This window comes from Globicephala melas, chromosome 13, assembly GCF_963455315.2.
Source record: "Globicephala melas chromosome 13, mGloMel1.2, whole genome shotgun sequence".
Classification (NCBI taxonomy): Eukaryota; Metazoa; Chordata; class Mammalia; order Artiodactyla; family Delphinidae; genus Globicephala; species Globicephala melas.
In genome coordinates this window covers 42,511,822-42,529,773 of record NC_083326.1, presented here as the reverse complement: position 1 = coordinate 42,529,773, position 17,952 = coordinate 42,511,822, and the positions used below count along the sequence as shown (strand labels likewise).

At 35.5% G+C, this 17,952-nt stretch overlaps 1 protein-coding gene across 3 annotated transcripts in view; it reads left to right on the top strand.

Moving 5' to 3' along the window:
- Positions 1–17,952, top strand: part of RNF138 (ring finger protein 138) — a 44,105-nt gene that overhangs the window by 22,789 nt on the left and 3,364 nt on the right. For all 3 annotated transcript variants that reach the window (XM_060310777.2, XM_030876491.3, XM_060310778.2), the window contains 3 exons: positions 11,330–11,386; positions 12,224–12,335; positions 17,198–17,305. In XM_060310777.2, coding sequence (XP_060166760.1) covers positions 11,330–11,386; positions 12,224–12,335; positions 17,198–17,305 — 277 coding nt within the window. The remainder of the gene's footprint in view (positions 1–11,329; positions 11,387–12,223; positions 12,336–17,197; positions 17,306–17,952) is intronic.

The following is a 17,952-nucleotide window of genomic DNA, read 5'->3' as shown; positions in this document are numbered from 1 at the left end:
CTGTGAGTGGGGGCTGCTCTTTGTTGCAGTGCGTAGGCTTCTCATTGTGGTGGCTCCTTTCATTGTGGAGCACGGGCTCTAGGCACGTGGGCTTCAGTAGTTGCGGCACGCGGGCTCAGTAGTTGTGGCTCACAGGCTCTAGAGCACAGGCTCAGTAGTTGTGGTGCACGGACTTAGTTGCTCTGCGGCCTATGGAATCTTCCCAGACCAGGGATCGAACCCATGTCCCCTGCATCGTCAGGCGGATTCTCAACTACTGTGCCACCAGGGAAGCTCCTTTCAGGACCTTAGAATCTCCTTGTGAGCCCATGCCAATTTGAACCCCATACTCCCAGAGGTAACCACTATCCTCTTTTTTGGATTGTTCATTCTTTTGCTTTTCTTTATAGTATTACTACCCACGCATGTATCTCTAAACAATGAAGTGCTTAATTTTTAAAAACTCAGTAGCAAGCACACACCATTCTGTAAAGAAAGGCAGTATTGGCAGCATTATAGAAGGGCTCCCAGGAGGCGATATCTTAAGCAGAGTCTTTAAGATTTTATTTTAGTAGCATTTCATTTCACATGTTGCTAATTTTCAGTAATTTAACCACTCTTAGAAGCACTTATACTGTAGTAAGGCTTCTTTTCAACTCCTTAGTTGAAACTGTTCAGGTAAAGGTCTTTAGTAATTTTCTTATTTCCTGCTCTTTTAGGTTCTCGTTTTACTTGACTCAGTGTCTTTGGATGAAATTGGTCACTCTTATTTTGTGATTTTTAAAAAAATCCCCTTCGGTTCATCCTTTTTGGTTTTTTTATTTCTGTACTTCTGCTGTATTGAAATTACTCAACAATTTGTTATTAACCCAGTAGATTATTCTTAAGTGCAGGGATGGTGTTTGTCTTGTTCAACAATGTGTCTCTAGTTCTTAGCAAAGTTCCTAGTATATATGATATGCACAGTCACTGCTTGTTAAATGACTCAGTTTTCTTCTCATGAGACATGCCTTCTTCCCTCTTACCCCCCAGATCTAATTGGTCATAGGTACTATTGATTTCTAATAGCAGTATTCCTCATCTGTGCTTTTCTTCTGCCCCTATTGTCACTTCCGTAGCTCAAGTCCCCATCATTTCTCACTTGAACTGTTGTAGTATTCTTTTAGTTGGTGGTCCTCCTTTAATCTGTCCTGTATACGATTGCCAAAGTGATATTTCAGAAGTGCAACTCTGACCTCTTTCTCCTTGTCCTTGTACCTACGCTTCTGTACCTTGTCAGTGACTTCCTGTGGCCCCATAGCTGTGTTTCTCCTGGGTTCCACGGGCCAGTAAGGGCTCTGTGAACTGCTTAAACTGCCAATTTTTTGTGTGTACTATGTGTGCATTTTTCTGGAGAGAGAATGTCAAGATTCTCAAGGGGTTCCATGATCTAATTCAACAACTAGCTTAATAAGACAAAATCCCTATTCTAAAGCCCTTTCTGATCTGGCACTTACCTTTCCGTTTAGCCTTTGTCTTTCTTGGCTACCCATATTGCATAATATGCCTTAGCCATGTTGAATTATTCCCACTGTATCCTGGCCATCCTTGAGAAGCAATATAACTTAGTCATTAAACATGAAGACTTGGAGCCAGACTGCTGGGTACGAGGCTCTGTCATTTACTAATTGTATGACTTTGGCAAGAAACTGTACCTCAGTTTTCTCATCTGTTTAGAAAGGTAGTGGTGATACTATTAAACACCTCATTGGTGGGAGTCAATAAGTAGGTTAATAGAAGTAAAACATATTGAATAGCACCTTACTTGGTGAATGTTTGGGGGTTTTTGTTTGCTTTGTTGGTTTTGTTTTGTTTTTTTTTCCTGCTGTGCAGCGCATCTTGCGGAATCTTAGTTGCCTGACCAGGGACTGAACCCGTGCCCTCAGCAGTGAAAGCACAGAGTCCTAACCGCTGGACTGCCAGGGAATTTCCTAAATGTTAGTTTTTAATTATCATCATCATCACCATCACTCCCTCACCTCCATACTTCCCCACCATTCTAACCCACACTTTGCCAGCCAGTGGACTTTTTCTTCTCTTTGAAGACTTAGACCAAGTGTTAGATACTCTGAAGTCTTTCCTGTTTACTTGTCTGTTTTTTTTATCTAGTAGAATGGGCTTCCTAGTCTTATTCATGTTTATATCCTATGCAAAATTCTAGTTGCAATGGAAAAATTCAGTTTGTATATGAATTTCTAGTAAGGAAATTGTTGAAGGAAGGAAAAGATTTTTTAAAAAATGGTAGGAAATATAAGAAGCCAGAATGTATAGTCAGGGTCCTGGGAGGAAACAGATAATTATATTCAAATTAGATAATTTGAGGGGAATTTAGTGAAGGACTATTCTTTAATTTTTTATTTTTGTGTGTGAAGGGACTATTTGTAAGGAGTAGAGTATTGGGTGCACTATGTAAGCAGGGTATAGGAAGTCACAAGGAATAGTCATGTACTCTGGGTCTACTGAAAGCAGGGGAGGGGAGAAAGTAGACACCAGAATTGGAGAAAGAAAGCTATGTGGAGAGGGCAGTTGGAGAGGGATGCAACCAGTCAAGGCAGTTTTGCTGGGAAGGAGTCTGGAAAATAGGTATCCTAACCTTCCTCTTGTTCTTCCTCCAAATCTCCTGCTGGGCTGAACCCATTTGGGAAGCAGAGAAGGGAACCTGTTAATGCAGGTTAGTTTCTCAGTACAAAGAGCATGGTGAAAAATGGAGGAGAGAAGATCTAGAGGGGCAAAAAATATACCCAGCACATAGGATTTCAGTTATTAGCTGAACATATTGTAATACTCTGTACACTGTGCTTCACAGCTTCCAAGTAGTACAAAGAGGAAAACATCCACTATGTTATTAATAGTGTCTATGATATCGTAGACATTCACAGAAAGATAGACAAGATGAAAAGGCAGAGGGCTATGTACCAATGAAGGAACAAGATAAAACCCCAGAAAAACAACTAAATGAAGTGGAGATAGGCAACCTTCCAGAAAAAGAATTCAGAATAATGAGAGTGAAGATGATCCAGGACCTCGGATAAACAATGGAGGCAAAGATTGAGAAGATGAAAGAAATGTTTAACAAAGATCTAGAAGAATTAAAGAACAAACAGAGATGAACAGTACAATAACTGAAATGAAAAATACACTAGAAGGAATCAACAGCAGAATAACTGAGGCAGAAGAACAGGTAAGTGACCTGGAGGACCGAATGGTGGAATTCACTGCTGCAGAACAGAATAAAGAAAAAAGAATGAAAAGAAATGAAGACATCCTAAGAGACCTCTGGGACAACATTATATGCAACAACATTCGCATTATAGGGGTCCCAGAGGGAGAAGAGAGAGAGAAAGGACCTGAGAAAATGTTTGAAGAGATTATAGTCAAAAACTTCCCTAACATGGGAAAGGAAATAGCCACCCAAGACCAGGAAGCGCAGAGAGTCCTATACAGGATAAACCCAAGAAGAAACATGCCAAGACACATAGTAATCAAATTGGCAAAAATTAAAGACAAAGAAAAATTATTGAAAGCAGTAAGGGAAAAATGACAAATAACGTACAAGGGAACTCCCATAAGGTTAACAGCTGATTTCTCAGCAGAAACTGTACAAGCCAGAAGGGAGTGGCATGATATACTTAAAGTGATGAAAGGGAAGAACCTACAACCAAGAGTACTCTACCCAGCAAGGATCTCATTCGGATTCGATGGAGAAATCAAAAGCTCTAAGACAAGCAAAAGCTAAGAGAATTCAGCACCACCAAACCAGCTCTACAACAAATGCTAAAGGAACTTCTGTAAGTGGGAAACACAAGAGAAGAAAAGGACCTACAAAAACAAACCCAAAGCAATTAAGAAAAATGGTAATAGGAACATACATATCAATAATTACCTTAAACGTGAATGGATTAAATGCTCCAACCAAAAGACACAGGCTTGCTGAATGGATACAAAAACAAGACCCATATATATGCTGTCTTCAAGAGACCCACTTCAGACCTAGGGACACATACAGACTGAGAGTGAGGGGATGGAAAAAGATATTCCATGCAAAGGGAAATCAAAAGAAAGCTGGAGTAGCAATACTCATATCAGATAAAATAGACTTTAAAATAAAGAATGTTACAAGAGACAAGGAAGGACACTACATAATGATCAAGGGATCAATCCAAGAAGAAGGTATAACAATTATATATGCACCCAACATAGGAGCACCTCGATACATAAGGGAACTGCTAACAGCTCTAAAAGAGGAAATCGACAGTAAGACAATAATAGTGGGGGACTTTAACACCTCACTTACACCAATGGACAGATCATCCAAACAGAAAATTAATAAGGAAACACAAGCTTTAAAGGACACAATTGACCAGATAGATTTAATTGATATTTATAGGACATTCCATACAAAAATAGCAGATTACACTTCTCAAGTGCTCACGGAAGATTCTGCAGGATAGATCACATCTTGGGTCACAAATCAAGCCTCAGTAAATTTAAGAAGATTGAAATCATATCAAGCATCTTTTCCGACAACAACGCCATGAGATTAGAAATCAATTACAGGGAAAAAACGTAAAAAACACAAACACATGGAGGCTAAACAATACGTTACTAAATAACCAAGTGATCACTAAAGAAATGAAAGAGGAAATCAAAAAATACCTAGAGACAAATGACAGTGAAAAGACGATGATCCAAAACCTATGGGATGCAGCAAAAGCAGTTCTAAGAGGGTAGTTTATAGCTATACAAGCCTACCTCAAGAAACAAGAAAAATCTCAAATAAATAATCTAACCTTACACCTAAAGGAACTAGAGAAAGAAGAACAAACAAAATCCAAAGTTAGCAGAAGGAAAGAAATCATAAAGATCAGATCAGAAATGAATGAAATAGAAACAAAACAGTAGCAAAGATCAATAAAACTAAAAGCTGGTTCTTTGAGAAGATAAACAAAATTGATAAGCCATTAGCCAGACTCATCAAGAAAAAGAGGGAGAGGACTCAATAAAATTAGAAATGAAAAAGGAGAAGTTACAACAGACATCGCAGAAATACAAAGCATCCTATGAGACTACTACAAGCAACTCTATGCCAATAAAATGGACAACCTGGAAGAAATGGACAAATTCTTTGAGAGGTATAACCTTCCAAGACTGAACCAGAATGAAATAGAAAATATGAACAGACCAATCACAAGTAACGAAATTGAAACTGTGATTAAAAATCTTCCAACAAACAAAAGGCCAGGACCAGATGGCTTCACAGGTGAATTCTATCAAACATTTAGAGAAGAGCTAACACGCATCCTTCTCATGCTCTTCCAAAAAATTACAGAGGAAGGAACACTCCCAAACTCATTGTATGAGACCACCATCACCCTGATACCAAAACCAGACAAAGATACTACAAAGAAAATTACAGACCGACATCACTGATATCACAGAAACTGAGACACAGATGTAGAGAACAAATGTATCGACACTAAGGGCTGAAAGCGGCAGGGGGGTGGGGGTGGGGGTGTGATGAATTGGGTGATTGGGATTGATGCGTGTACACTGATGTGTATAAAATGGATGACTAATAAGAACCTGCTGTATAAAAAATAAATAAAAAATAAAGGTTTCATAAAAAAAATAAGTCTATGATATTGTAAACCAAATAGTTCTTAATGAGAAAGACAGCTTTTCCTGATAATAAAAGAGATTATACTGAAGTGCTTTGCCCATAGGTCCTCAAAAGAAGAAACTAACATAGTTTAAAAAATATTCAAAATAAACCCTTAGATCATTTAATCAATTCAGCATACATTTATTGTACCTTCTGAACTACTGGGCACACTACATGTTATTGAATATGCAGGGATGGATAAAACAGACATAATTTGCCTTTCCATCTGTGTAAGCAGTATAACTTCCAGTCGAGTCATCCAAAATAAACCAACACACGTTTCAGTCAGATCAGTCAGGGTAAAACTATTTACCGTAAAGTAATAAATGTTGGTGAATGTTTAACAAAATTATTGCATTCGTATGGGGTAGTTTCTTATAATAATTATGTAGCAGTGCTAGTTATTTTACTAACACCATTTCTAGTTCATAACATAAAATTCTGTTTTTAACATGTAGGACTGTATCTTTCTGTTTTCTTTAGCTACTAGAAAGGAGAGAGGGAGGATGCATGTAATCATTAGATACCAGCACACATTTCTATTTTATCTTCCTTGGAAATTATTTGGTCTGTTTGCAGGTTTTTCCAACTAATCTTAACTCTTTGTAAACATTAATAACTGGATGTCAGTAAACCTATAACAGTTTAGTCCAAATACAACACTTCACAAAGACTGAAAGAATGAAATTTGCAAACGGTTTTATGTTTATAACAGATTTCTCTCCAAGGTGTTGAACATTTTCAGTAGCTAAGTAACTATTAAGGAATCTGGTACAAGTATGAGATAAAATTTCCTTTTCCTTATTTATAGGCATTCATGATATATTCTGGATAATAATTCTTTATTACATGCAATACAAATATATTTACATTTTTTCCAAAGAATTAAAAAATTTTTTTTTGCTGTTTTCTGAAACATGTAAGCATAGAACTGGAGATTTTTCTTCGCCTTTTAAAGACTGGAAATGAGGTACTCTAGTATTTTGAAAACTGCCTTAGGTAATGCCACAATTTAATTTAGCATAAAATGGCATAGTCATGCATAGGTTTTTTGGGTTTTTTTCTCACCCCTCTTTTTATCATGATAAGAATATTTTACATGAGGTCTACTCTCTTAACAGATTTTTAAGTGTACAGTATAGTATTGTTATATACAGCATAGGCACAGTGTTGTACAGCAGATCTCTAGAACTTACCTTGCATAACTGAAATTTGTACATGTTGATTAGAAACTCTCATATCCCCGTCCTGTAGCTCCTGTTAGCCACCATTCTATTCTTGGCTTCTTTGAGTTTGAGTATTTTAGATACCTCATATAAGTGGAATCATGCATGTGACTGGCTTGTTTAACTTAGCATAATGGCCTCAAGGTTTATTTATGTTGTCACAGTTGCAGAACTTTCTTTTCTTTTAAAATTGAATAATATTCCGTTGCATGTATATGCCGCATTTTCTTTATCCATTCACAAGATTGTTTCTATATCTTGGCTATTGTGAATAGAACTGCAGTGAACTTGGGAGTGCTGTTTCTTCAAGATTCTGATTCCAGTTCTTTTTGATAAATACCCTGAAGTGGGATTGCTGGATCATATGGTAGTTCTACTTTTTATTTTTTTGAGGAACTTCACTGTAACTGTTTTCCATAGCAGCTGCACCATTTTGCATTCTCACCAACAGTGTACAAAGGTTCCAGTTTCTCCACATCCTCACCAACACTTGTTGTCTTTTGTTTTTTTGATAATAGCTATCATAACAGCTATGAGGTGATATTTCATTGTGGTTTTGATTTGTATTTCCCTTATGATTAGTGGCATTGAGAATCTTCATATACGTGTTGGCCATTTGTATGTCATCTTTGGAGAAATCTCTATTCGTATTTTTAGCCCATTCTGTAATAGGGTCATTAGTTTCTTTGCTGTTGAGTTGTAGGAGTTCCTTATGTATTTTGGAGATTAACCCTCTGTCAGATACGTGGTTTCGAGATACTTTCTCCCATTACATATGTTGCCTTTCACTCTGTTGTTTCCTTTGCTATGCAGAAGCTTTTTAGTTTAATGCAGTCCCACTTGTCTGTTTTGGCTTTCATTGCCTGATTGCAAATATTTTTGATCAGTCTTTGGCTAGTCTTATTGTGTCTTTTGACATACGTAAGTATTATATTTATACTTTTATATATATTATATTTATTTTCTTTATGTTTTTTGCTTTTTGTGTCATGCTTGAGAAATCCTTTCCCACATCATAAAGTTATAGAAGATATTTTCTTCTTTAACATTTTAAAGCTGTGCTTTTCACATTTATTTTGGATGTATAACATGAGGTAGGAAAAATTTTCCCCAAGTGATAACCATTTGTCCCAGTACCATTCATTGAGGAGTCCATTCTTTCCCCACTGATTTATAATGCCATTTTGGTCCTACACATCTCTATTCTGTTCTGTTGCTTCGTTTATTCCTCTAATACCATGCTATCTTAATTACTGTGGCTTTAACAATAGGTCTTAATATCATGTAGGGAAAGTTCTCCCTCTTGTTTTACCTAGAAAATTGTTTCTGTTATTCTTGGTCCTTTGCTATTCCATATGAATTTTAGGATCAGACTTGAGTTTTCTAAAAATTCCTGTAGAGATTTTGATCGGAAGCATTATAAAGGTTGAATTTATTGAAATCATAGATTAATTTGGAGAGAATTGACATCATATGATGCTCATTTTTCCCACCCAATTTCCCACCTGTTTATCTCTTCCATTAAAAAAAAAAATTCAGTAAAAGAAGTCCATTTAGAGCACACATAAATATGTTCTAGTATATCTTTTCCTGGTAAAACCTTACAGTTTCTTTTTGTTTTTTTTTTTCGGTACGTGGGCCTCACACTGTTGTGGCCTCTCCCGTTGCGGAGCACAGGCTCCGGACATGCAGGCCCAGCGGCCATGGTTCACGGGCCCAGCTGCTCCGCGGCATGTGGGATCTTCCCGGACCGGGGCACGAACCCGTGTCCCCTGCCTCTGCAGGCAGACTCTCAACTACTGCACCACCAGGGAAGCCCCTAAAACCTTACAGTTTTTGTTGCTGTACAAATGGATCTTTTTTCCTGTTTTATAATCTAAGTGGTTATTACTAGTGAGTAGGAATATTAAGGATTTTTATGTTAATCTTTCATTTAGCAGCTTTGCTGATTTATTAGTTCTAATAGTTCTAAATAATTTACCTGTAGATTCTTTTGGATTTATTATGTAGAAAATTATTTGGTTTGTCAATGCAGTTTTTGTCTCTTACTGCTTCATTTTGTACTTGATTTATTGCATTAACTAGGGCCTCTATCCAGTATTAAATAGAAGGCACCTGTTTTTCCTTGATTTTAGTGGGAATGCATCTAAAATTTTATTATTATGGATGGTGTTCACTACAGTTTTTTTTAACATATTCTTTATCTGTTCTATGATGCTATCATCCTGAATTTAAGATTTCTCCATTGAATGGTTCTTACTCAAATCAGAATCTTGTATGCAGTTAAAAAAATGTATACATCTGACTTCATTCCCAGATACTCTGCTATCTAGAGTTTAGGGATTTGTACTTTTAAAAGCATTGTGGGTGATGAGAGGTTTTTTTGTTTTTGTTTCCATTCTGGAGGTTGAATTTTAGTGAATGGTTTCTACATAAGATGAAATAAATGATCATATGTTTTTTAAATTGATAGTATGGTTGTCAGTAATAGATTTTCTATTGTTGAACTCATTCATACATTTCTAGAATAAATGAGTAGGTTCCCAGTAATAGCCCTGGGCATGATACAGGATGATCAGGAAGGACTAGAATGATGATAACAATAATAATGGAAAATAGAGAATTGTAAAAGTAGGTGGAAAGGAGAAAACATTTAAAAAGGGCATTAACTTTGATATTAAAATGCTTTAAATCAGGAGTTTTGTGATTGCATACCCCACCAGTGAAAAAAATTGAGCATGTACTCTGAGTATGTGTGTGTTTATTTTAAAACTATGCATGTGTTTTATAGTACTGATACTTTACGCATAACACATGCAAAATTTAAGTGAGATAAAGATGAAAAAGTTACTTTAAAAATAAGTTTGCTTTATTTAATGGTATAAAATATTTTCATTCTTAAAGTTTTATTACTGTTTTTATTGAAAACAATGTGGTTGACTATGATTTCTAAAATTTCTTAAAATCTTGGTTTAATACAGTGACAGTAATTTAAAGATTTCGATTAAATTCACTTTACTTTGATACTTGGTCTGATGACTATCATGGCTGAAAAGATACCTACAACACACAATACAGATCCAAATGGAAGAGTATGTCATAGGTTGAGATTCCTATATTTTTCAGTCCCATTTGGTAAATATTGAAAGGGCTTTTGTTGAAATTTTCCATAGTCTCTGATTATGTTATAGTTGTTCTTACAAACGAATTGGAAGTTTTTATATTTTATTAGGGCATGTTCAAAACCCAATGATTATCTTTATTTGGAAGATTTAAAAACAGTTTAGAAAAATCTGTTACCAAGTTTAAATGTATAGATATGAGATTTTTAAAAAATAGGTGACATACTGTTTTTGGTAAAGTCATAACATCCCTTTAACACATGCACTCTCCGTAGTTTGAATTTATTTTGAAAAGCAGTTTTTAGTCTCCACATTGTTAGAATACCACCTTTACCTGCAGAGACAGATTAATAACTGCTAAAAAGATGCAAAATAGTGGTTTAATAGTCTCCTATTTGGGCAGGGAAGCTTTCTTGCAGAGAATGTGTGTGGAGACACAACAGTATTTTCACAGAAGGGAAATGACTGTCATTGGAGAACATCTGTTAGGTAGATGATACAGTATTGCTTGTCCTTTTGTAAAAGAAAAATGAAAAGTCAGTTTTCTAAGTTTCACAACAGTTTTGTGGTCCACTACCTATCTCGTTTTTATTTTAATGTTTCTGCTATTGAAAGGCCTTGTTTTTATAAAATTGACTACATTGATGAAATTCTGTAATGCATGACTGACAGTCCTCATATGGAATGCCCACTTTTCTCTCAGGATTTCTCTGATACTGCATAAGACACATGACTGGCATGGGGTCCCAGTGAGGACATCAAGTTATTCTGTATATTAAATGTTGGAAAGCCTAGTTCCTTTTTGGAAAATATAAACATAATGAACATTCAAATATTTTTTCTTAACCTACTCCATTTAGGAGTTGTAGCATCATTTTGGATGCTACAACCTTAAACTATATCCTAGTTACAAGTCAAGAAGTTCACAAATTCTTGATTCTACCCCAGCATTCAAAAACTAACTAGTCCAGGTAGAGGTAGGGGAGTCTCTTAATTTGAAAGTCTAAAGGACCTGGGGAAATGTTCATGCTATGGATTTAAGACAATTCTGCAAAATACTATATTCTCTATACTTTTGTAACTATGCCTAAATTAATTTTTAAAGGACCTCATAAGCAGTCTTATCAGAATTTATTTGAAAAGTAATTAATGCCATAATTATATCATAGTTCAGACCTATTTGAAGTTTAGGCTTTTCAAACAAATTCAGACTGGTTGTCTTCATTAGCAGTTAATGAATCTGTGTTGTGCTTTATTACTTGAAGTATTAACTTCTCCCCCTCCCCCCCATGCCTCTTAAGTAATAGGAGTGAAACATCCACATCTGATAACACAGAAACGTATCAAGAGAATACAAGGTAAGCTTTTGAATTTCTATTATTTTAGTAAATAATACCTATCACTTTGTAATAATGGATTTTTAAATTAAAAAAATTTAAATTCAGTTAAATCATCAGATATAATGCATAAGTTAGCAGTTTAGAGATAAATGATGCAGTTGCTTTTACAGGTCACATTAAATTAGAAGCGTGTAGCTCTCCTCTTTCACTGTGGTCAGATTTCTTCCATGCATAATTTAGGCAGAGTTGTCAATACTGAACTGTCCCTTGCTGAAATTGAGATATTAAAACCCAGTGATGGCCTGATCCTCAGAATATTTTGAAATGTTGATCATTCTGATGGCTGATGCTTTTGTTTTTCACTTTTCCTATGAATTTTGTATGTTAGAGTCTTAGAACTAGGATAAATTAAAGATACACCATATGGATGTAAGTCTTTTAAAAGTTTTAATTTCCTAGATATGGTATTTCCATACTGGGACACCATGGGATATTTAGAATTTTCAAGGGACATACAGTGACATCTATTAGTTACAGGAATGACTAAGTTGTTTGAATCTAACTACTTTAATAAATGAGACAGCTAGGTTTGTTATTATTTTTGTTTAGGCCTCTTGTAGAGGCACCATGAAAAAATTTCCTAGACACTAAGGGTACTGTAAACTGAGATTGTTTAGGAATATCTATTGTAGATTATTTATTGAAAACATAGTTTTTTAAAAGTGAGACAATCTTTGATTAGTCTATAATTATAACTTTTAAAGAAAGAAATAAAAATTGGTCAAAAACTAGGAGCTCATCATTTTTACGTTATGATTTCAAATTCAGTATGCTACATTTAAAATTGTTTTATAGTTCTTCTGGGCATCCCACCTTTAAGTGTCCCTTGTGTCAAGAATCAAATTTTACCAGACAGCGTTTACTGGATCACTGTAATAGTAATCACCTATTTCAGATAGTTCCTGTGGTAAGTATGTATGTTTAAGACAGTCTTCTGTTTAAGGTATGCTGTCCCATTTATTTCACTTCATTTGTACAAGGGAAAGTGGTTACTTTAAATTTTGTGGGGCATTGTCAGTAAGGTATATTTTGTCAACAAAAGATTGATGACTGTGAAGCAAAATGAGATATTTAAAATCCCAGTAACTAACTTATAAAAAGACGTATGCTTAATTGTGAGGGTAATGTACGAAAATAGCCTGGAAAGAGTGAAATAAGGAAACGTGAACTGAGGATTCATTACCAAGCAGTAGCATTGTAAATTGTATCCTTGCAGAATGTAGTATATGAGTGCATAAAGCAAGAAAGGAAAAGAATCATACTTTCTTTTTGATGCATACATATCTTTTTTTTTTTACATCTTTATTGGAGTATAATTGCTTTACAGCGGTGTGTTAACTTCTGCTTTATAACAAAGTGAATCAGTTATACGTATACATATGTTCCCATATCTCTTCCCTCTTGCGTCTCCCTCCCTCCCACCCTCCCTATCCCACCCCTCTAGGCGGTCACAAAGCACGGAGCTGATCTCCCTGTGCTATGTGGCTGCTTCCCACTAGCTATCTATTTTACGTTTGGTAGTGTATATATGTCCATGCCACTCTCTCACTTCGTCCCAGCTTACCCTTCCCCCTCCCCATATCCTCAAGTCCATTCTCTAGTAGGTCTGTGTTTTTATTCCTGTCTTACCCCTAGGTTCTTCATGACATTTTTTTTCCTTAAATTCCATATATATGTGTTAGCATACGGTATTTGTCTTTCTCTTTCTGACTTACTTCACTCTGTGTGACAGACTCTAGGTCTATCCACCTTATTACAAATAGCTCAATTTCGTTTCTTTTTATGGCTGAGTAATATTCCATTGTATATATGTGCCACATCTTCTTTATCCATTCATCTGATGATGGGCACTTAGGTTGTTTCCATCTCCGGGCTATTGTAAATAGAGCTGCAATGAACATTTTGGTACATGACTCTTTTTGAATTATGGTTTTCTCAGGGTATATGCCCAGTAGTGGGATTGCTGGGTCATATGGTAGTTCTATTTGTAGTTTTTTAAGGAACCTCCATACTGTTCTCCACAGTGGCTGTACCAATTCACATTCCCACCGACAGTGCAAGAGTGTTCCCTTTTCTCCACACCCTCTCCCGCATTTATTGTTTGCAGATTTTTTGATGATGGCCATTCTGACTGGTGTGAGATGATATCTCATTGTAGTTTTGATTTGCATTTCTCTAATGATTAATGATGTTGAGCATTCTTTCATGTGTTTGTTAGCAATCTGTATATCTTCTTTGGAGAAATGTCTATTTAGGTCTTCTGCCCATTTTTGGATTGGGTTGTTTTTTTGTTATTGAGCTGCATGAGCTGCTTATAAATTTTGGAGATTAATCCTTTGTCAGTTGCTTCATTTGCAAATACTTTCTCCCATTCTGAGGGTTGTCTTTTGGTCTTATTTATGGTTTCCTTTGCTGTGCAAAAGCTTTGAAGTTTCATTAGGTCCCATTTGTTTATTTTTGTTTTTATTTCCATTTCTCTAGGAGGTGGGTCAAAAAGGATCTTGCTGTGATTTATGTCATAGAGTGTTCTGCCTATGTTTTCCTCTAAGAGTTTGATAGTTTCTGACCTTAAATTTAAGTCTTTAATCCATTTTGAGTTTATTTTTGTGTATGGTGTTAGGGAGTGATCTCATCTCATACTTTTACATGTACCTGTCCAGTTTTCCCCGCACCACTTATTGAAGAGGCTGTCCTTTCTCCACTGTACATTCCTGCCTCCTTTATCAAAGATAAGGTGACCATATGTGCGTGGGTTTACCTCTGGGCTTTCTATCCTGTTCCATTGATCTATCTTTCTGTTTTTGTGCCAGTACCATACTGTCTTGATTACTGTAGCTTTGTAGTATAGTCTGAAGTCAGGGAGCCTGATTCCTCCAGCTCTGTTTTTCGTTCTCAAGATTGCTTTGGCTATTCGGGGTCTTTTGTGTTTCCATACAAATTGTGGAATTTTTTGTTCTAGTTCTGTGAAAAATGCCAGTGGTAGTTTGATAAGGGATTGCATTGAATCTGTAGATTGCTTTGGGTAGTAGTCATTTTCACAATGTTGATTCTTCCAATCCAGGAACATGGTATATCTGTCCATCTATTTGTATCATCCTTAATATCTTTCATCAGTGTCTTATAATTTTCTGCATACAGATCTTTCGTCTCCTTAGGTAGGTTTATTCCTAGATATTTTATTCTTTTTGTTGCAATGGTAAATGGGAGTGTTTTCTTGATTTCACTTTCAGATTTTTCATCATTAGTGTATAGGAATGCCAGAGATTTCTGTGCATTAATTTTGTATCCTGCTACTTTACCAAATTCATTGATAAGCTCTAGTAGTTTTCTGGTAGCATCTTTAGGATTCTCTATGTATAGTGTGATGTCATCTGCAAACAGTGGCAGCTTTACTTCTTCTTTTCCGATTTGGATTCCTTTTATTTCCTTTTCTTCTCTGATTGCTGTGGCTAAAACTTCCAAAACTATGTTGAATAAGAGTGGTGAGAGTGGGTAACCTTGTCTTGTACCTGATCTTAGTGGAAATGCATTCAGTTTTTCACCATTGAGGATGATGTTGGCTGTGGGTTTGTCATATATGGCCTTTATTATGTTAAGGAAAGTTCCCTCTATGCCTACTCTCTGCAGGGTTTTTATCATAAATAGGTGTTGAATTTTGTCGAAAGCTTTCTCTGCATCGAATGAGATGATCATATGGTTTTTCTCCTTCAGTTTGTTAATATGGTGTATCACGTTGTTTGATTTGCATATATTGAAGAATCCTTGCATTCCTGGGGTAACCCCACTTGATCATGGTGTATGATCCTTTTAATGTGCTGTTGGATTCTGTTTGCTAGTATTTTGTTGAGGATTTTTGCATCTGTGTTCATCAGTGATATTGGCCTGTAGTTTTCTTTCTTTGTGACATCCTTGTCTGGTTTTGGTATCAAGGTGATGGTGGCCTCGTAGAATGAGTTTGAGAGTGTTCCTCCCTCTGCTATATTTTGGAAGAGTTTGAGAAGGATAGGTGTTAGCTCTTCTCTAAATGTTTGATAGAATTCGCCTGTGAAGCCATCTGGTCCTGGGCTTTTGTTTGTTGGAAGATTTTTAATCACAGTTTCAATTTCAGTGCTTGTGATTGGTCTGTTCATATTTTCTATTTCTTCCTGATTCAATCTCGGCAGGTTGTGCATTTCTAAGAATTTGTCCATTTCTTCCAGGTTGTCCGTTTTATTGGCATAGAGTTGCTCGTAGTAATCTCTCATGATCTTTTGTATTTTTGCAGTGTCAGTTGTTACTTCTCCTTTTTCATTTCTAATTCTATTGATTTGAGTCTTCTCCCTTTTTTTCTTGATGAGTCTGGCTAATGGTTTATCAATTTTGTTTATCTTCTCAAAGAACCAGCTTTTAGTTTTATTGATCTTTGCTATCGTTTCCTTCATTTCTTTTTCATTTATTTCTGATCTGATTTTTATGATTTCTATCCTTCTGCTAACTTTGGGGTTTTTTTTGTTCTCCTTTCTCTAATTGCTTTAGGTACAAGGTTAGGTTGTTTATTCGAGATGTTTCCTGTTTCTTTTTTTTTTTTTTTCGTGTCTCTTAAGGTAGGATTGTCTTGCTATAAACTTCCCTCTTAGAACTGCTTTTGCTGCCTCCCATATGTTTTGGGTCGTCGTGTCTCCATTGTCATTTGTTTCTTGGTATTTTTTTATTTCCTCTTTGATTTCTTCAGTGATCACTTTGTTATTAAGTAGTGTATTGTTTAGCCTCCATGTGATGCATACATATCTTTTTGATGCCATTTTGAGGGTGTGTATGAGAGTGGTGAGACCTTTTTTGATGAATGAAGGAGAATAGAGCAGAGTGCAGGATTCCAACATTGTGTTAATGGTTCTACAGCTCCACATTTGGAGCATGAGTTTCAATTTCAACTGTATATCAAACAGGAGAAACTGAGCTGGAAGAGATACTTACCATTTTGATATGTAAATATTTTCTTCAGAAATTAGAAGGAAAATGTATCAAAAGATAAAATAAGGATTGTGGATACCTCTTAGCAGTTTTACAAAAAGTTGTGGAAGAGTATGCCCCAGTATGCCCTTAAAGTCTCGGGTAGTGCTAAGGGAGATACTCCCCCTACTTTGCTCATTAGGAGAGGGTCTGTTACTGTTAAGTAAACAGATACAGTGCCAAAGACATCTCCTGGGGAAAATCTCATATTTAAGAGATTTCATTTGTTTTATATTGCATTAGTGAATTTTTGTTTCTGCATTATATTCAACATAGCACAAACTTTGGCTATAGTCCAGTTACTAAAGTTCTGTTTTGTTTCATTTCAGTCTGTAATTCATTCACTTTTTAAGATGTACTTACTTCACTTGAAACCTTAAGGATACAATTTAAGGCTTCCTTTGCTTTCATCTTACTTATAAATGAAATTAAACTAATAATAATAATTATGTCACAGTTATTGTGTGGCTCTAATGAGATTACATACTGGTTACTGGTAATTATTATTACAGTTGGTTAAGGCTGGATATGGTGTTGCTGTTAAAACAGTAGAATAATCAGATTTAAGTAATAGAATATGTTAGATCTCTCTTTTTATTGTGTTGTGTTGGATTAGTGTAATTTATCTAAGGTAATTTGATCTAGAAATAATCTAGTCATGAAATTTGGCCCTTAGAAATGCTTTTCATGTAGATTTTTTTGTAACATGTTTTAATACTTTCAATAATGTTGTTTGGTTATTTTCATTATTTTTTATTTGAAATACTGTGTTTTTTATAGACATGTCCTATTTGTGTGTCTCTTCCTTGGGGAGATCCTAGCCAGATTACTAGAAATTTCGTTAGTCATCTAAATCAAAGGCATCAGTTTGATTATGGAGAATTTGTGGTAAGTGAGTTTTTCAAGATTAAGAAAATACCATTTAAATATTGAAGTTAAATTAACTTTTTCAATCTAGACTTGAGTTTTGAGGCAAGATGTATCATACTGGATGGTTATAGAGCAAGTTCTGTTGTTTTTATGATAATATAGGTGAATTTTGGTTTGTAGAAGTGGTAAAAGTTGAATTTACTGTCCACCTTCTATATTAGAGAGATAATTAATAGAGGAAGAGCAAACCCCCAGATTAACAAAATGATGATATATATGAAAACTGTCTAGATTTAAGGAAAATTATACTTGCTAGAAAAGTAAAATTGGTATGACAGATGGAGGATGTATTTCTTGTGTAGTGTAAGTAGCTTGTTAAACTCATAATAGATTTCTTTTATCTGCACGTGAGACACATTCTTTTTAAAAATGAGGGAGCTTATTTATGTAAAGCCAGGTTGAATGGCAGATTCTGGCCTTAGTTCACTGCTTTAACAGAGTGCATGAGGGAAGTTATATAATATAAAAATGGATCCCCAGAGCAAAGCATGAGGTTAATTTCTACTTCCCAAATGTGTCTTGATAGTTACAAAAAAAAAAATTAGATGACTTTCATTTTATTAATTGTGAAATTGCATTTTATTCATCTTCAATGAATTAAAACC